The sequence below is a fragment of the Leucoraja erinacea genome, chromosome 1, assembly GCF_028641065.1.
Source record: "Leucoraja erinacea ecotype New England chromosome 1, Leri_hhj_1, whole genome shotgun sequence".
NCBI classification, from domain to species: domain Eukaryota; kingdom Metazoa; phylum Chordata; class Chondrichthyes; order Rajiformes; family Rajidae; genus Leucoraja; species Leucoraja erinaceus.
Window position 1 is genome coordinate 10386 of NC_073377.1, and position 20673 is coordinate 31058.

General features: G+C 44.3%; 1 protein-coding gene across 12 annotated transcripts; it reads right to left on the reverse strand.

The window, feature by feature from the left end:
• Nucleotides 1–5370: 5370 nt before the first annotated feature.
• LOC129700845 (apolipoprotein L3-like) lies at nt 5371–19085 on the reverse strand. 12 transcript variants are annotated; one of them, XR_008724168.1, is made up of 5 exons: nt 18745–19076; nt 17556–17616; nt 14277–14366; nt 9406–9563; nt 5371–5945 (listed from the first exon to the last, which is right to left on the reverse strand). XR_008724168.1 is itself a non-coding variant. In XM_055641798.1 (4 exons), exons 3-4 carry the CDS (start codon nt 14296–14298, stop codon nt 8857–8859), a joined length of 729 nt encoding a protein of 242 aa, XP_055497773.1. In that variant the 5' UTR covers nt 14299–14366; nt 16382–16442; nt 18745–19079; the 3' UTR covers nt 7600–8856. The 12 variants fall into 12 exon arrangements, 6 of the variants coding, with proteins under 6 accessions (XP_055497773.1, XP_055497610.1, XP_055497848.1 ...); XR_008724162.1 differs by having other exon boundaries at nt 9337–9563; nt 18745–19075; XR_008724160.1 differs by having other exon boundaries at nt 5934–6072; nt 9337–9563; nt 18745–19075.
• Between the last annotated feature and the right edge of the window lie 1588 nt (nt 19086–20673).

A 20673-nucleotide genomic window follows, 5' to 3' on the forward strand; every position in this document is an offset into this window, starting at 1 on the left:
TCAGGATGGGGTCCAATCACTCCCCAGTCCTGACGCTCAGCACAGGAGTGCCACAAGGTTGTGTGCTGAGTCCTATCCTATACACAATATACAACACCCATGACTGCACATCAACACACAGCACAAACCGGATCATCAAGTTTTCAGATGACACGACTGTGGTGGGACTGATAAATAACAATGACGAGTCTGCTAGAGATGAAGTTCAAAAACTGACTGTCTGGTGCACTAAAAATAACCTGGTACTCAACCCAACCAAAACAAAATAACTGGTTGTTGACTTCAGGAAGAGGAGAGAGGAACCTGCTCCCTTAAATGTCAAAGGAGACATGGTGGAGAGAGTCACTGACTTTAAGTTCCTGGGAATATACATCTGCCAGGACCTCAAATGGCTCGGGAGTTGCCTGGCTTTTACCGTGATCTCCTGAAGGCCAGGAATTTGGTCACCTTCAGCCAGGACCCTGCTCCTCAGGGGGAGGGGGATGTCGTGGCTGTGACGGTGGGTGTTGAGGAGAGGCATGTGCATGGAGCGATTCTGGACGAGCTTACCCCCGCTCAGTCGGAATTGTTCATAGGGCCCACGGCCCGGGTCCCTCCCCGAGAGCCGGCCCAATGCAACATGAGCCGCCTTTCCGAGATACCCAGCATGCCATTCTGTGATGCGGAGAGGCGCGTACTGTACAGGCTGCTCTTGCACACTCTCCACTTCCTCGCCCTCGTCTTCCATCTAGACACACCCTGGCGGTCCGTGTTACCACCTGACGAGGGGAGCGGTCCCCAGTGGAGGTCTCTCTACAAGGGAGTCCTCCCCTTTACATCGGGGACCTGGGGTGGAGAGTGTTGCACAAAGCCGTGGCCTGTAATAGGTATTTGAGCCGGTTCACGGACTCTTCCCCTGCTTGTCATTTCTGCGGTGAGGAAGAGACCGTGTTCCATGTGTACATAGAGTGTGAGAGGTTGCAGCCACTGTTCGAGTATCTGAAAGGGCTGCTCCTCAAGTTTTGGCTACATTTTAGTCCAACGCTATTAATTTATGGGCACCTGGTACAGAGGGGGGAGGGGTCGGGAGGGAGGAGGGGGTCTCCCTGTCGGTCTGCTACTGGGCCTGGCCAAGATGGCCATTCGCGGGTCCAGGCAGCGGGTAGTCGATGGCCGCACAGCGGTCGGCTGCCTGCCCCTTTTCCGGGGTTACGTCCGAGCTCGCGTGTCCCTAGAAAGGGAACACGCGGTGTCCATGGGGACTGTGGAGGTCTTCTGTGAACGCTGGTCACCGCAGGAGGTTGAATATATTATAGATACAAATGTTAATATTTTAATTTGATAATTTTGTTTAAGTGTTTTTTTAAATTGTTTGAGCTTTCTACCTTCCCTTGTAAATTGTACATGTGTTTGAAAATCTAATAAAAAACATTTACGGAAAAAAAAAAAAAAAAGTAAAAAAAAAAAAAGGACCTCAAATGGCAAATGAACACCGTAACTCTCGTGAAGAAGTCACAGCAGTGGCTGTATTTCCTGAGGTCCCTGCGGAGAGCAAACGTTTCACAGCTGCAGTCCTACCGGTGCGCCGTGGAAAGTATCCTCTCCTATGGCATCCTGGTGTGGTTTGCTAGCTGCACTGTGGCTGAGAGGAGGGAGCTGCAGAGAGTTATTAAAACTGCGCAGAGCATCACAAACGCTCAAATGCCCTCCTTGGATGACATATACAGGGCCCGATGCTTGCGCCGGGCCACAAACATCAAGCAGGGCACATCCCACCCTGCCAACCACCTTTTCACTCTGCTGCCCTCTGGGAGGCGATACATGTCTCTGAAGGCTCGCACCGGTAGAATAAAAAATAGTTTCTACTCATGCGCGATAAAAGAACTTAATTCTAACAGGGAACACTGGGGAAAGCACAATATAATTCAGGGTGCAAGATAATGCGCAATATTCTTTTAAAATATTTTTAATACCTATTTATTATTCTCTTTACTGATTTTGTGTATATGCGAGTAAATGGCTGTTGTGTTTTGTTCTTTTTAAATCGAAGGAGATGCAATGGGAATTTGTTGTACAGTTGTTGTGCAATGACAATAAACAATACAATACAATACAATACAATACCATTTATTTGTCATTTGAACCTCACATGAAGTTCAAACGAAATTTGGTCTCTGCAGTCATACAAGAAAAGAACCAAGACACACACCAACACAATTTACACAAACATCCATCACAGTGAATCTCCTCCTCACTGTGATTGAAGGCAAAGTCTTGTCTCTCCCCTGCTCTCTTCTACTCCTGATGTCAAAGTAAAAGACCCCGGCGGGCACTAGCACGTCCGCGGCCATTTAAAGCCGCGCCGGGCGATGTAAGGCCATGCTCTAGGTCTTGATGTAGGATCCACCGACGGGCGCCAGCCCGTCCCGCGGCTGCCGAAGCCGCGCCGGGCGATGCAAGGCCCTTTCCAGGTCACTTTCAACCCCGCAATTCGGGCGGGAGAAGTCGCCGTTGCCGGTGCCCCGCAAAGCAGTCTCCCACCGGGGACCCGCGAGCTCCCGGTGTCACCATCCACCGGAGTCGGGTCGCAGCCGCACGCCACAGCAGCTCTCCATGCTCCGAACTCTCCACGCTCCGAAGCTGGCCAGCTCCACGATGGTAGGTCCGCAGCTACGCAGACTCCGTGACTTGAGCCCCCAGGTCGTTCCGGTTCGAGGCCGCTCCACGGTGCTAGGCCCCAACGGCAGCGGAGACCCGACAAGGAAAAGGTCGGGTCCCCGTGCAGGGAAGAGATTTAAAGGTTTCCCCCACACACCCCCCCGCCCCCCACACATACACAGTTAAAAACCCACTACAAACTATACCCTCAACGGGGCAAAAAAAAACCACAGACAGACTGCAGAGGCCGCTGCGATGACAGTCGCGACGCCCACCTTTATTGGTATTGTATTGTATATTGACTTGGTCTCCACAGTCGTCTGTAACAAAGATTCACAACCCTCTGACTAAAGAAATTCCTCCTCATCTCCTTTCTAAAAGTATGTCCTTTTTTTTATGAGGATATGGCCTCTGGACATTGACACTCCCATTCATTCATGGTTGATTCTTAAATGGTTGATGGTGGATGTGCAATGGAAGGCATTTAAAGACTGCATGGATGAACTACAACAACTGGCAAAAGAATAAATCAGGGAAGGTAGTGCATCCGTGGATGACAAGGGAAATCAGGGATAGTATCAAAACAAAAGATGAAGCGTACAAATTAGCCAGAAAAAGCAGCCTACCAGAGGACTGGGAGTCCAGCAGAGGAGGGCAAAGGGCTTGATTAGGAAAGGGAAAATAGATTATGAAAGAAAATTGGCAAGGAACATAAAAACTGACTGCAAAAGTTTTTATAGGTATGTGAAGAGAACCGATTAGTTAAAACAACTGTAGGTCCCTTGCAGTCAGTTACAGGGGAATTGATCATGGGGAACAAGGACATGGCAGACCATATGAATAACTACATTGGTCCTGTCTTCACTAAGGAAAACATAAATAATCTTCCGGAAATAGCAGGGGACCGGGGATCAAATAAGATGGAGAAACTGTGAAATCCAGGTGAGCCAGGAAGTGGTGTTAGGGAAAATGAATGGATTAAAGGCCGATAAATCCCCTGAGCCAGATAGGGAGGGAGAGAGAAAATGGGGAATTACAGACCAGTTAGTCTAACATCGGTGGTACACAAAAAAGCCGGAGAAACTCTGCGGGTGCAGCAGCATCTATAGAGTGAAGGAAATAGGCAACGTTTCAGGCCGAAACCCTTCTGCAGACGGGTCTGAAGTCTGCATTGGTAATGGGGAAAGATGGGATAGCAGCACATTTGGAAAGTGGTGAAATCATTGGACAAAGTCAGCATGGATTTACAAAAGGTAAATCATGTCTGACGAATCTTATAGAATTTTTCGAGGATGTAACTAGTAGAGTGGATAAGGGAGAACTAGTGGATGTGTTATATATCCACTTTCAGAAGGCTTTCGGCAAGGTAACACATAAGAGATTAGTATACAAACTTAAAGCACACAGTATTGGGGGTTCAGTATTGATGTGGATAGCGAATTGGCCGGCAGACACGAAGCAAAGAGTAGGAGTAAATGGGTCCTTTTCACAATGGCAGGCAGTGACTAGTGGGGTACCGCAAGGCTCAGTGCTGGGACCCCAGCTATTTACAATATATATTAATGATTTGGACGAGGAAATTGAATGCATCATCTCCAAGTTTGCGGATGGCTCGAAGCTGGGGGGCAGTGTTAGCTGTGAGGAGGATGCTAGGAGGCTGCAAGGTAATTGAATAGGCTGGGTGAGTGGGCATATGCATGGCAGATGCAGTATAGTGTGGATACATGTGAGGTTATCCACTTTGGTGGCAAAAACAGGAAAGTAGACTATTATCTGAATAGTGGCCGATTAGGATAAGGGGAGATGCAACAAGACTTGGATGTCATGGTACACCAGTCATTGATAGTAGGCATGCAGGTGCAGCAGGCAGTGAAGAAAGCGAATGGTATGTTAGCATTCATAGCAAAAGGATTTGAGTATAGAAGCAGGGTTCTACTGCAGTTGTATAGGTTCTTGGTGAGACCACACCTGGAGTATTGCGTACAGTTTTGTTCTCCAAATCTGAGGAAAGACATTCTTGCCATAGAGGGAATACAGAGAAGGTTCACCAGACTGATTCCTGGGATGTCAGGACTTTCATATGAAGCAAGACTGGATAGATTCGGCTTGTACTCACTAGAATTTAGAAGATTGAGGGGGGGATCTTATAGAAACTTACAAAATTCTTAAGGGGTTGGACAGATGCAGGAAGATTGTTCCCGATGTTGGGGAAGTTCAGAACAACGGGTCACAGTTTAAGGATAAGGGGGAAATATTTTAGGGACTGTGATGAGAAAGACATTTTTCACACAGAGAGTAGTGAATCTCTGGAATTCTCTGCCACAGAAGGTAGTTGAGGCCAGTTCATTGGCTATATTTAAGAGGGAGTCAGATGTGGCCCTTGTGGGTAATGGGATCAGTGGTATGGAGAGAAGGCAGGTACAGGATACTGAGTTGGATGATCAGCCATGATAATATTGATGGTGGTGCAGGCTCGAAGGGCCGAAAGGCCTACTCCTGCACCTATTTTCTATGTTTCTATGTTTCTTTCTCCGTCCATGGGACAGGCTGTAGTTACCCCACGCACACTTACAGATGCATCAATGCCCCCAAAATCAAGAATGGATGGAGGTCTCCCGTGAGATATACTGTAGCTCATAGGGCTAACAGAATCAATGGATATGGGAAGTGGAATGTCTTGTGTAAAACTCGGTTGTGACGAACACAATAAAGAGACGTCCGACACCGATGAGATCTGCTTGTCATTTAATGGGCTTCAAAGGGCTCATATTGATGATGTGTACAAACGTTGCATACATTTCAGGAAGAAAGCAGGAATGGGGTACAAAGCAGGAAGGTACAAACTCCATACAGACAGCACCCATAGTCAGGTCTCTGGCACTGTAAGGCAGCAACTCTACTGCTGCGCCACCGTGCTGCTGGGGCAGGTTTTGTGAGGAGCAGTTTGCTTTCTTGATGCTAATACTTTGGGGTCAGTTTGAGGGAGACAACAAACTTTAGGTTTAAAGAGGAACATTTTGCATAACATCTTAGTGGAGGGAGGTTTGGAAAGCTGGAAAGGATGCTGAGAATATATGTATTTCAGCATTAGAAACAAAAACTGAAGCTGCAAAGTATAATGAAGGATAGTTTGCAAAGCCCCTGTCCCACTGTATGAGGTAATTCATGAGTTCTCTGAGTTTTCCTCTGATTCGAACTTGGAGAACGTCCGTAGTGGGTCCGTAGGAGTTTGTGGATGTCTCGTAGCGGATCGTAATGCTAACGGTAGGTACTTGGGACATCCGGTAACTCGTGACGTTTTTTCATCCCTGTAAAAAGTGTTCACGAGTAAAAAAACACTCGTGATGAAAAAAATTGTAACATTTTACTGGTAGTTACTTCGCGGGCAGACCATAGTAGACTCGTAGTTAATCATGGGTGCTCGCAGCTCGGCAGCTGGACAGAGAAGAAAAGGTGAGTGAAAAAGTTAGTCAACATCAGCACATGACCTCTTCCGTAATTATTTGCATGATAACAGCCGGCCTGGTTGGCATTATCTGTCCCAGGTGTTCACTGTTATTTGTCTTCCTCACTGTTTCAGATCAGCACCTCTCTCCTTCATTGCTCCTAAAAATTACCAGGGTCGAGATGGCCTGTTTCCGTGCTGTAATTGTTATATTGTTATATTCTTTATTCTTTGGAGCGCAGAAGGTTAAGGGGGGACTTGATAGAGGTCTTTAAAATTATGAGAGGGATAGACAGAGTTGACGTGGATAAGCTTTTCCCATTGAGAGTAGGGAAGATTCAAACAAGAGGACATGACTTGAGAATTAAGGGACTGAAGTTTAGGGGTAACATGAGGGGGAACTTCTTTACTCAGAGAGTGGTCGCTGTGTGGAATGAACTTCCAGTGGAAGTGGTGGAGGCAGGCAGGTTCGATTTTATCATTTAAAAATAAATTGGATAGGTATATGGACGGGAAAGGAATTGAGGGTTATGGTCTGAGTGCAGGTAGATGGGACTAGGTGAAAATAAGTGTTCGGCATGGACTTGAAGGGCCGAGAAGTGCTGTAATTGGTATATGGTTATACCAACTGAGGAATTAAAACTTTCCCTGCCAAAGCTTATCATCCTTCCCTCTCACCAGAAAGTTTGTTTTTCTTCTCTTCTCTTCCTCCCCCCCTCGTCCCTTTCCTTTTGTTATGGTAGCAGAATAATAATAATAAAAAAGTTAGAAAGGAGAATAAAAGATGGAGCCCTGTCAGTGGATTGAATGTACTCTTAAAACTGGCATCACTACAAAGGTTAGCAGATCTATCCATCAATTCTGTGAACGAGTGGAGTCCTGAAAAAAAGGGAGGGGGTGGGCTTTGTGAGAAAGAGATACTTTGATATTTTACAAGGATGAATGTGAAAAATAGGAGGTTCGGGATCTAATTACCCAACTGTAATTGGGGGCTTGGGAATAAAGTTGCAGTCCTCTCAACTCACCAGATCTATTATGTTAAGAGAACATCTGTAAGTAGAAATTAATGAGGTCCATTAGAGCAACATATACAGCCTCCTCGAACAGCACTTGTTAGCTTTTTGGGTGTGCTGAAGGAAGCAGTTAACTAGGGACCTTGTGAGGTGTTTAAATACTGGAGGAAAGGAAACAGGTCCACTTAGGGTCGCTTTTCAGCTAGTTCAGAAAGAGAAAGAGAGATAGTGAAAGAAAATAGAGAGAGAAAAGAGAGTGAGAGGGAAAGAGAGTGAAAGAGAAGAGAGAAAGAGAGAGAGAGAGAGGAGAGAGAGAGAGAGAGAGAGAGAGAGAGAGAGAGAGAGAGAGAGAGAGAGAGAGAGAGAGAGAGAGAGAGAGAGAGAGAGAGAGAGAGAGAGAGAGAGAGAGAGAGAGAGAGAGAGAGAGAGAGAGAGAGAGAGAGAGAGAGAGAGAGAGAGAGAGAGAGAGAGAGAGAGAGAGAGAGAGAGAGAGAGAGAGAGAGAGAGAGAGAGAGAGAGAGAGAGAGAGAGAGAGAGAGAGAGAGAGAGAGAGAAAGAGACAGATGGCTATTTTATCCTGGCTGTCACGGTTCGGAAGAAAAATTATCTGGTTCTCCTATCATTCCCATGAAAAAACATTTTCTCTCCTTTGTCTTCCTTGGAAACTGACTAGTATGTATTAAACAAAAAAGCAAAGGGGGAGAATCCTTCCTTAATTTGTTTTGCCTTGTCCTAGTTAGTATTTGTGAGCACCGGAAATCCCCGATTACTTTACTTTGTTTGAAGAAAAAGGGAAAGATATTTTGGCAAGCGAGAGAACGGAGTGAAAACATGAGGTGGTTTCCCCTTTCTTGGCAGAGACTTGAGCAAAAGGTGAGTTCAATGATTGTCATGTGCAGCAAATTTGCATTTAACGTGTCACTCGATGCATGCAAGATTTGCAGGGAATGTTGTGCATGAGCCAGTTCACTCAAAGCAGAAAAGATACATCTCTTTCATCATATCTTTTCAATGAATGGGTGGCGTGGAGCTGAATTTTAACTATTGATTTCTCCTCTTTCACATGTACTTATGGTGTATTTAGTCAGTTAAATCTTCTCCCAGGTTTTTGAAAGAACTACGTGTAATAGCGGTTTGTGCAGTTAGTCAGATGCTTGTGAAGGGCTCCTCCAGCTCGCTGGCGTTAGGAATCTATTTATAGAATATTAATTACTGGAAAATTATGTCACTGTACGTGGAAGAATAATCCTATCATTTAATCAGTTGAATGATTTAAACAAAGATTTGCATTGATATACTGATCATTTCCCATAAATTAGACAGCAGACAGGGCAAGTAGGGGAAAACAGATCACACCACATTTCTCAGATGCCCTCCTGATCACCAGTTGCCTTCTTGTACTCGTGCTTCCGAATGATTAAAAAAAAACTTGGGAGGCTTTTTATAGGGAAAAAAAAAGCTGCATTCCATCATTTTTTATCATGTGATCAATTTTCCACTTGTGGCTACACGTAGTTGGTTCAAGAGGACCTCGGGAGAGGAACGTAGGAGACCGTAGAATGAGAAATCAATTGAATACGTCGACACACTTGTAGGAGCTCGTAGGAGTTCATGAACATACTCGTGGAAGGTGGTAGGAGTTCGTAGAATACCACGAGTTTGATTTTTTTTAAACTCGGGAGAGTTCTTGTGTAAACTCTCACCGTGGGACAGCGGTTTAAAGAATACGAATAATTAATTTGATTTCTGTATGATCATTAACTAACTTCCTTCAAGATCAATTTCCTTCAACTCATCGCATCCCTTGTTATCTGAAAGTGCTTTATCAAAATTGCCCCTTTCCTCCTCCATGCTTGTAGCTATCTGTCGGATCATATTTGACATTTCAGTTATCTTTCTTTCAAGTTCTTTTACGTCTTTAATTTTGAGAAAGACCTCCCATGCTAACTTGAGCTCTGCATGAAATACTGACACAGTACTGATTGTTCTCAATGCATCCTGAGACCTGTTCACCAGAACCAAGGCAGTACTAATAAAGTCTGCAGCTGATTTCCCCTTCTTTTCAATTTCAATCAAGGATTGGTTGAGCTGAGTTAATATACCTGTCAGGTGTTTGGTCATTTTTAGGTATTGTTCTATAATTTCATTCACTTTTTCCTGTTTTTTTTTTTGGTTTGCAATATTAGCAGAATTGGATAAGTCGTTAGTGATCTGACCGGCCCTGGCCATCCAAATACCCACCCCGGTGAGTATTAGCGAGGTTCCGGATGTGAAAGGAGCAGCAACTATTCCTACGATGCATGTGATTACCCCCATGACTTGTGTGGCAATGCCTGCGTTATTTGCGATAGCGGCATCTGTATGATAATCGGCAATTGCATCAGCAATTGAGCGCAGTTCCACAATGTATTCTGTTGATTGCATCATCCACCGGGGACCCTCCACTTGAAATTCTTTCCATATTCTTTCTAGAATAATGCAAAGATAATATCTATTTAATGTTTAATCTCGTCCAGTCACATACTGGCATAACACAATTGGAACTCAAATAGAAGCAAATAAATGCCTGATTTTGTAGCCCTCGTACACTTTAATGAGAGCTGGGCATAATGTAGAGTTCTTCTTGCATCACCTCCACCTCCTCACCTCCTCACCTCATTCTGTAGGAAGGATTCCTTACTTCCCAGTGATGAGCCCTTCTCTCATCTCTACCATCCCTCCTCCTCTTGGACACCCAGTGCAAGGCTTAGTGCAACTGGCAATGCAACATAAATTGTCTTGACATCTCCACTCCCCTCACCCGCTCCAATCTTACCCCAACCACCTTTTACCTGACACACATTGTCCTGCCTCCCAACTTTCTCACCACCCCCCAAACGATCAGTCTGAAGAAGGATCCCAACCTGAAACATCACCGATCCATGTTCTCCAGTGACCTACAGAGTTACTCCAGCACTTGTTTTTTTTTAATTGCATCTGACCGATGAATGTCAGTGTACAAATTGCCTTCTACATTACCCTGAGGTGGTTCAGATCAGATCAGAAGGTAAACACAAGAAATTGCAGATGCTGGAGTGTTGAGAAAGGGGGAAGAAAGCTAGAAGAGAGGAGAGGCAGGACAAAGTGTGGCAGATCATAGGTGAACATTGGTGATTAGAGTTTTTGATAGTCGTAGAGTGATGCAGTGTGGAAATGACAAAGAAACATGGAAAATAGGTGCAGGAGTTGGTCATTCAGCCATTTGGCCCTTCGAGCCAGAAACGCCATTCAATATGATCATGTCTGATCATCCACAATCAATACCATGTTACGGCTTTATCCCCATGACCAACCCAACTTGCCCACACCGGCCAACATGTTCCAGCTATTCTAGTCCCACCTGACTGCATTTGGTCCATATTCCTCTAAACCTCTTCTGTCCATGTACGTGTCTAATTGTTTCTTAAACCCAAATTGTTTCTTGAACCCGAGGGGGAAAAATATCCTGGCGGGGAGATTTGCAAAGGATACTGCGGAGACTTTAAACTAGAACGGTTGGGGGGAGGGACTCAAATAGAGAAAGCTAGTAGACTGTGTGAGCCAGGAGGCAGAGAAGGGAAGCACTCAGACCCAACATGTAGGGGAAGGGAAGAAGAAAACAATAATAAACAGAGAATAAGAGGTGGTGGGGTTCTTAAATGTGTGAGCAGAGAGAAAGAGGGGTGTAAAATGGGGGTGGAAGCAATATTTTGGTGAACAGTAAAAGTGGCAGGCAAGGTGAACAGTAAAAGTGGCAGGCAGACAGGCGTTGCTGGTTAGAGAGGGGATTAACGCAATGGAAAGGAAGGACATTAGTGTGGAGGATGTGGAATCGATATGGGTAGAGCTGCGAAACACTAAGGGGCAGAAAACGCCAGTGGGTGTGTGTGCAGGCCACCTAACAGTAGTAGTGAAGTTGGGGATGCAATCAAACAGGAAATTAGAAATGCGTGCAACAAAGGTAAAACAGTTATAATGGGTGACTTCAATCTACATATAGATTGGGTGAATCAAATTGGCAGGGGTGCTGAGGAAGAGGATTTCTTGGAATGTATGCGGGATAGTTTTCTAAACCAACATGTAGAGGAACCAACGAGAGAGCAGGCTATTCTAGACTGGGTATTGAGTAATGAGAAAGGGTTAGTTAGCAGTCTTGTAGTGCGTGCCCCCTTGGGCAAGAGTGACCATAATATGGTTGAGTTCTTCATTAGGATGGAGAGTGACATTGTAAATTCAGAAACAATGGTTCTGTACTTAAAGAAATGTAACTTTGAGAGTATGAGACGTGAATTGGTCAAGATTGGCTGGCAATTAATTCTTAAAGGGTTGACGGTGGATATGCAATGGAAGGCATTTAAAGACTGCATGGATGAACTACAACAATTGGTCATCCCAGTTTGACAAAAGAATAAATCAGGGAAGGTAGTGCATCCGTGGATAACAAGGAAAATCAGAGATAGTATCAAAGCAAAAGAAGAAGCGTACAAATTAGCCAGAAAAAGCAGCCTACCAGAGGTCTGGGAGAAATTCAGAGACCAGCAGAGGAAGGCAAAGGCATTAATTAGGAAAGGGAAAATAGATTATGAAAGAAAACTGGCAGGGAACATAGAAACTAACTGCAAACGTTTTTATAGATAAGCGAAGAGAAATAGATTAGTTAAAACAAATGTAGGTCCCTTGCAGTCAGAAACAGGTGAATTGATCATGTAGAACAAGGACATGGCGGACAAATTGAATAACTACTTTGGTTCCGTCTTCACTAAGAAAAACATAAATAATCTGCCGGAAATAGCAGGGGACCGCAGGTCAAAGGAGATGGAGGAACTGAGTGAAATCCAGGTTAGCCGGGAAGTGGTGTTAGGTAAATTGAATGGATTAAAGGCCGATAAATCACCAGGGCCCAGATAGGCTGCTTCCCAGAGTACTTAAGGAAGTAGCTCCAGTAATAGTGGGTGCATTAGTGATAATTTTTCAAAACTTTTTAGATTCTGGAGTAGTTCCTGAGGATTGGAGGGTAGCTAATGTAACCCCACTTTTTAAAAAGGGAGGGAGAGAGAAAATGGGGAACTACAGACCAGTTAGTCTAACATCGGTAGTGGGGAAACTGCTAGAGTCAGAAGGCTTTCGACAAGGTCCCACATAAGAGATTAGTATACAAACTTAAAGCACATGGTATTAGGGGTTCAGTATTGATGTGGATAGAGAACTGGCTGGCAAACAGGAAGCAAAGTGCAGGAGTAAACGGGCCCTTTTCAGAATGGCAGGCAGTGACTAGTGGGATACCGCAAGGCTCAATGCTGGGACCCCAACTTTTTACAATATATATTAATGATTTGGACGAGGGAATTGAATGCAACATCTCCAAGTTTGTAGATGACACTAAGCTGGGGGGCAGTGTTAGCTGTGAGGAGGATGCTAGGAGGCTGTAAGGTGACTTGGATAGGCTGGGTGAGTGGGCAAATGTTTGGCAGATGCAGTATAATGTGGATAAATGTGATGTTATCCACTTTGGTGGCAAAAACAGGAAAGCAGACTATTATCTAAATGGTGGCCGATTAGGAAAAGGGGAGATGCAACGAGACCTGGGTGTCATGGTACACCAGTCATTGAAAGTAGGCATGCAGATGTAGCAGGCAGTGAGGAAAGCAAATGGTATGTTAGCATTCATAGCAAAAGGATTTGAGTATAGGAGCAGGGAGGTTCTACTGCAGTTGTACAGGGTCTTGGTGAAACTGAGGAAGGATTCTCATCCCTTCTCATCCAAATCATTGATATAGATGACAAACAGTAATGGGACCACCACTGAACCCTGAAGCACACCACTAGTCACAGGCATCCGGTCCGAGAAGCAACCTTCAACTATCACCCTCTGCTTCCTTCCATGATGCTGATTTTTAGTCCATTCCTTGGATCCTGTGCGAGCTAACCTTCCAGAGCAGCTGCTGTTTGGGACCTTGTAGAATGCTTTGCTGAAGTCCATGTATACAACATATACAGCTCTACCCACATAAACCTTTTTGGTCACATCTTCATAAAATGCAATTGGATTTGTAAGACATGACCTCCCACGTACAAAACCATGCTGACTATACCTAATCAGCCCTTGTCTGTCTAAATGCATGTATATCATATCCTTAATATTTTTAAAGAATAATCCTTTTGCAGTTTGTCACATGTAATTATAGTCATAGAGTCATACAGGCCCTTCTGCCCAAATTGCCCACAACAACCAATATGTCCTGCCTGCATTTAGCCCACATCCTTCCCAACCTGTCTTATCCATCTACCTGTCTAATTGCTTCTTAAATATTATGATAGTCCCAGCCTCAACTATCTCCTCTGGCAGCTTGTTCCGTAAAAAGTAACCTCTCAGATCCCTATTAAATCTTTCCTCCTTCTCATTAAACCTATGTTCTCTGATTCTCAATTCATAGAAACATAGAAACAGAAATTAGGTGCAGGAGTAGGCCATTCGGCCCTTCGAGCCTGCACCGCCATTCAATATGATCATGGCTGATCATCCAACTCAGTATCCCGTACCTGCCTTCTCTCCATACCCTCTGATCCCCTTAGACACAAGGGCCACATCTAACTCCCTCTTAAATATAGCTCCTCCTCTGCGCAAGAAACTGTGTATTTACCTGATCTATTCCACTCCTGATTTTATACACATCTACAAATCACTCCTCATCCACCTGCTCTCCAAGATATAGAGACCCAGCCTGCACTACCTCTTCCCATAGCTCAGGCCCTAAATTAAAATATATGGGGCCCAAAACTGCTCACAATTCTTTTCCACTACACCTATGTTATAAAGTATAGTTGATAAAAGAAATGAACCAGTGGTCTGAGATATGCAACATGAAGATTATGTGTCGGAAGGAACTGCAGATTCAGATTTACACTGAAGATAGACACAAGATGCTAGGGTAACAACAGGTAGGCAGCATCTCTGGATAGAAGGAATGGGTGACATTGCGGGTCGAGACCCTTCTTCAGTCTGATGAAGATTATGATGAAGATGGTCGTCAATAAATCTCACATAGACCAAAGAAGAGTTACCAAGTGGTTGAACATTCAGTTCATCGACTGCTGGAAATGGAGGAATTTTATTTGAAACAGGATTCGGGGTGGCAATTGTGAATGTTCATTCAAAGACCTACCTGTTTCTGCATCCAATCCCATTTTGTTTTCAAGTAATAACACAGGACTGCAATTTTGATGCAATTGGTTTGATGAACGTCAATTCCAGTCTGAGGCAAAATAAATGTTAAACACATTCCAAATTACATTTACGATATACTTCAACTTACTTCACATTTACAGCTATCAAGCAATGCAAGTTGCCAAAGAAATTAGTCAGGTATTAGGAGTTTACAAATGTCTATGTAGATCATGCATATGCCAGATAACTTTGAAATAGCAGTTGTTTTAAGTAGCAGTTTAGTGAGTGGAAAGGAATGATATGAGATAGATGCAGAGCTGTAGAAACAGGAAACAGGAGCTTGGGCACAGTGAGTCCACACCAAACATTGATCTATTCACACCCATAATTATGAGACAGAGTACAGGAAGAAAACATAGATAGAAACATAGAAAATAGGTGCAGGAGTAAGCCTATCGGCCCTTCGAGCCAGCATTGCCATAAGACAGCATGAGACGGAGTACAGGAAGGAGATTGAAAATCTCATGTCCTGGTGTCGAGACAACAACCTCTTTCATCAGGTTGAGGGAAGGTCTTGACCCAGAAAGTCGCCCATTCCTTCTCTCCAGAGATGCTGCCTGTCCCGCTGAATTACTCCAGCATTTTGTGTCAACCATTCTCTCAATGTCAGCAAGACAGAGATAGTGATCGACTTCAGGAAGTGAAGTGGTGCACAGACCTCAGTTTGCATTGATGACACCTAAGTAGAGATGGTTCAAACTGCTTGGAGTCATTACCACCAATGACTTCTCCTGGATCACCCATATTCCCCCCGAAGCGGGAGTGGAGCGCCTCAACGCGGAGGGCCCAAACGCCGACTACGGGAGTCAAGATCGTTCCGTCAATGGGGACTCGAGGCCCACGATCGAGGAAGAGCTAGGGGAAGGACTTGAACTTTATTTTGTTTCCACCACAGTGAGGAGTGTGTAGGAGTCACTGTGGTGGATGTTCAATGTTAAAATGTGTTTTGATTGTTCCGTTTCCAAGATGGCTGCCGGAAGGGAGCATGAACGCTGACGTGAATAGCTGCCGCTGCTCTCTCTTTGAATTGTGTATTGTTGATGTCCTTACTATTTTTTTTGTTTTGTTTCATTCCGCTTATATGTTTGGTAATCTACTTACTAAATTTTGTAAGGCGTCCTTGTGAGTTCTTGAACGGCGCCCACAAGTATAATGCATAATAATAATAATAATAATAATATTGAACCAATGACCAAGACATCACACCAATGCTTCTACTTCCTGAGAAGGCTTAGGAAGTTTGGCATGTCCCCAACACTCTCACCAACTACTATATAGGTTGATGAGGATGCACCAAGTACCCAAACAGTTGCAACCTTGAGCTCACATCTGCTCTTTGTCACTATGTTTAGTAGACTTGTTCCCCAGCAGTTGACGGACTTTAATAATAACCTGCCCCCATTGCTACCTGCAGAGGGTTTACCCGCATTGTGTCAATACACCAATCTCTCCGTCAATATGAGCAAGATTCAGGGACAGTTTCTTCCCAACTGTTATCATGGAACCAGAGAGCAGTCCTAACTTACTATCTAACTCATCGGGACCCTTGGACTATATTTGATCAGATTTTAATGGATATACCCGGCACGTTTTATTTTGTGTTTAGTTTTCGTTTTAGAGATACAGCGCGAAAACAGGCAATTCTGCCCACCGTGTCCACGTCAACCAGTGATCCCCACACATTAACACTATCCTACACATTCTAGGGGCAATTTACACGTACCAGGGCAATTTACCTACTTACTGCACCTGCACATCTTTGGAGTGTGGGGGGAAACCGAAGATCTCGGAGAAAACACATGCAAGTCACAAGGAGAACATACTAACTCCGTACAGACAGCACCCGTAGTCAGGATCGAACCCGGATCTGCAGCACTGCTTTAACCCCTTATTCCCTTATCATGTACTGTATTTGTACACTATGTATTGTTCGTTTGTAATCTAGATTAATGTCACATGTACCAAGGTACAGTAAAAAGCTTTTGTTGCATGCTAACCAGCGAGTGGAAAGACAATACTTGATTGTCTAAATCTTATTCTTACCTGGAAACCGTCTTGTAAACAGACGACACCTCTGCACCTCCTCCAATTTCTGTTTGCCACTCTAGAAATGAAATGTTACTTTACTACCTGGAGATCACTTCTTACTTCATGAGAAGGCTTAGGAAGTTTGGCATGTCCCCAACACTCTCACCAACTACTATATAGGTTAATGAGGATGCACCAAGTACCCAAACAGTTTCAACCTTGAGCTCACTTCTACTCTTTGACACTATGTTTAGTAGACTTGTTCCCCAGCAGTATTGACTTTAATAATAACCTGCCCCCCTTGCTACCTTCAGAGGGTTACTAGCATTGTGTCAAGACAACAATCTCTCCATCAATATGAGCAAGATTCAGGGACAGTTTCTTCCCCACTGTTATTATGGAACCAGAGAGCAATCCTGACTTACTATCTAACTCATCGGGACCCTTGGACTATCTTTGATTGGATTTTATTGCATATACCCTGGACAAAACGTTTTTTTTTGTGTTTAGTTTTCGTCTTCGAGATACAGCGCGGAAACAGGCAATCGGCCCACCAGGTCTGCGTCAATCAGTGATCCCCGCACATTAACACTATCCTACACATACTAGGGGCAATTTACACTTGTTCCAAGGCAATTTACCTACTTACTGTACCTGTATGTCTTTGGAGTGTGGAAGGAAACCGAAATCTCAGAGAAAACCCACGCAGTTCGCGGGGAGAATGTACAAACTCCGTACAGGCAGCACCCATAGTCAGGATCGAACCCGGATCTCCGGCACTGCAAGCGCTGTAAGGCAGCAACCCTACCACTGCACCACCATGCCACCCCTTATCCCCTTATTCCTTTATTATGTACTGTATCTGTACACCATGAATGGTTCAATTGTAATAGAAACATAGAAAATAGGTGCAGGAGTAGGTCATTCGGCCCTTCGAGCATGCACCGCTATTCAATATGATCATGGCTGATCATCCAACTCAGTATCCTGTACCTGCCTTCTCTCCATACCCCCGATCCCTTTAGCCACAAGGGCCACATCTAACTCCCTCTTAAATATAGCCAATGAACTGACCTCGACTACCATGTAATCATGTATTGTTTTTCCACTGGCTGGTTAGCATGCAACAAAAGCTTTTTACTCGACTTTGGTACATGTGATAATAATCTAAACTAAATCTTATTCTTACCCGGAAACCGTCTTGTAAACAGACGACACCTCTGCACCTCCTCCAATTTCTGTTTGCCACTCTAGAAATGAAATGTTACTTTACTTCCTGGAGATCACTTTTTATATTGCCACTACTGTTCCTCCCCCTTGCTGCTGGCCTATCAAAAAATTCCTTTCACAGAAGCTGTCTGACCTGCTGAGTTACTCCAGCAATTTGTGTTTTGTCCAAATAAGGATAAAGTGAGATGTTTATGTGCAAGATCATATGAAAAAGGAATGTGTAGGAAGGAACTACATATGTTGGTCTACACTGAAGATAGGAAAATAGAAAGTGTACGATCAAACATTCAAATGTTAACTACTGTTTACATCTTACTGGAGATCTGGATTTGATAAGCGGTCCAGCATTCATTGGGCTTCATTTGTTGCAAGATTCAGACACAGTTTATTCCCAGCTGTTGGGACACATTCAGAGACTGGCATCGAGTGCTACTCATATGAAGGTCATCAACTCGGTGAAAGATGCTCTTTGATCTACCTGAGCTTTGGTGACCAACCAGCGGAGCGAGATGTCCGTTGGGGAATGTTGCCGACTGGCCCGCTGCAGACTGCAGGAGTACGTGCTGAGGGACGCACTGAAGCTCGGTGCAGCCAACGCCAAGGCTCTGTGGGGGTGGACCACAGTCTAGGGTCCTTCAACTGCTGGATATGGGGGTGGGGGCAGGGTGTGGTGGAGACGATATCGTAAGGGATTCCACACCAATGGACCACATAAATGGCAAGGGATAAAATTGGTGAAATTTGTGTAAACAGTATTGAATATTTGTATAGCCTCCGAGAATGTCGGATGATTTATTTTTGTGCGGTTCCTGTATTGTATATATTTATTAGTTGAATAAAGTCTATTTTGGAATTTAAAAAATGCTGTTATTAGGCAACTGAATTATCCTACCGTGACCAGAGAGCAGTCCTGACTTACTATCTACCTCATCGGGACCCTCGAACTACCTTTGATCGGATTTTACTGGATTTAATTTGCACTAAACGTCTTTATTTTATTTAGTTTATTTTTATTTTTAGAGATACAGCGCGGAAACAGACAATTCCACCCACCGTGTCCTCGCCGTCCAGTGATCCTAGCGCATTAACACTATCCTACACATACTAAGGACAATTTACACTTGTACCAAGTCAATTTACCTACATACCTGTATGTCTTTGGAGTGTGAAAGGAAACCGAAGATCTTGGGGAAACGCACGTGGGTCACGGAGAGAATGTACAAACGCTGTACGGTCAGCAGCTGTGTTTCATTATGTTCTGTCTCTATCTGGACGATACATAATGGACGATTAAAGCAGTTTTGCTTACTTGAACTTTATTGTCTTTGTGCAGTTCATCTCTCTGCCTCTGTATCCTTATCTGCAACTGGGCCACGAGCCCAGTGTCACCTCTAAAACAGTCCCCCGTACAACAGTAAAACAGTCCCCCGTACAACAGTACTTAAATAAACAATCCTATTGTTACAAGCTGTAGTCAGGATCGAACTCAGGTCTTCGAGCCAGTACCACCATTCAATGTGTTCCTGCCTCCTCCCCATATCCCTTGTTTCCGTTTGCTCTAGGAGCTCTATCAAAATCTCTTATGAATACATCCAGTGAATTGGCCTCCACTGCCTTCTGTGGCAGAGAATTACACGAATTCCCAATTGGGTGAAAAAGTTTCTACTTATCTCAATCCTAAATGGCCGACCCCTTATTCTTAAACTGTGGCGCCTGTTTCTGGACTCCCCCCGTGATGCATAAAAGACCGGGAACATGTTTTATGCATCTCGCATGTCCAATCCCTTAATAAGGGATTTTTCTCACAGAGAGTGTTGAGTCAGTGGAATTCTCCGCCTCAGAGGGCGGTGGAGGCAGGTTCTCTGGATGTTTTCAAGAGAAAGCTAGATAGGGCTCTTAAAAATAGCAGAATCAGGGGATATGGGGAGAAGGCAGGAACGGGGTACTCATTGGGGATGATCTGCCATGATCACATTGAATGGCGGTGCTGGCTCGAAGGGTCAAATGGCCTGCTCCTGCACCTATTGTCTAATTGTATATGTTTCTATAAGATATCCTCTCATCCTTCTAAATTCCAGTGGATGCAAGCCCAGTCGCTCCATACAAGACCAAGCAGCACAGTTTCATATTCTTGAAAATGCCGTGACGTACAATCAGATCATTTTCAGTTTCCTCAAAATCTCATTACCTGCAGATCTCACTCAAGCTGTAAGGGGTGTGTCAGTGTCCAATTTAAACCTGGCTATTGTACTGTCTTTACCTTCACAGAGCAGCTGTAGAGCAGCGGTAGAGCTGCTGCTTTACAGCGCTCACAGTGCCAGAGACCCGGGTTCGATCCCAACCAGGGTTGCTGTCTGTATAAATAAACCGTTGTATTGTATTGTATTGTATGGCGTTTTCTCCCGGAGAAAACCCACGCAGGTCACAGGGAGAATGTACTAACTCCGTACAGACAGCACCCGCCGTCAGGACAGGTGGTCTCTGGCACAGTGAGGCAGCAACTCTACCACTGTGCCACTGTTCAGCCCTGGATAGGAAGAAAGTATTGGCAATTTGAAAATGTCAGAGATGATTTAATTGATTGATTTGCTGGGATAAAGGTGTAGCTGGAAATTAAATTCTTTCAATACAGGCAAATGTATGGAATGTAGAACGGCAAGGTTGAGGTGATGTTGGCTTCCACCTCTTCACAATGTTTGTCTGAATTCTGCACCTCATGAAATGTCCTTGAGACTGAAAGGAAAACTGAAACCAGTTTCTGGTCACTCCCTCCTCCCCTCTCCTGTCGGACAAAAGGTATAGAAGTGTGAAAATGCACTGCTCCAGATTTAGGGATAGTTTCTTCACAGCTGTTATCAGGCAACTGTACCATCCTACCATTACCAGAGAGCAGGTTTAAATCTCATTGGTGACCCTCGGATTATTCTTGATCGGACTTTGCTGGCTTTAACTTGCACGAAACATGGATCTGTACACTGTAACCGCTGACTGGTTAGCACGCAACAAAAGCTTTTCACTGTACCTCGGTACACATGACAATAAACTAAACTGTAAATTGAGATTTCCAAACATATTTG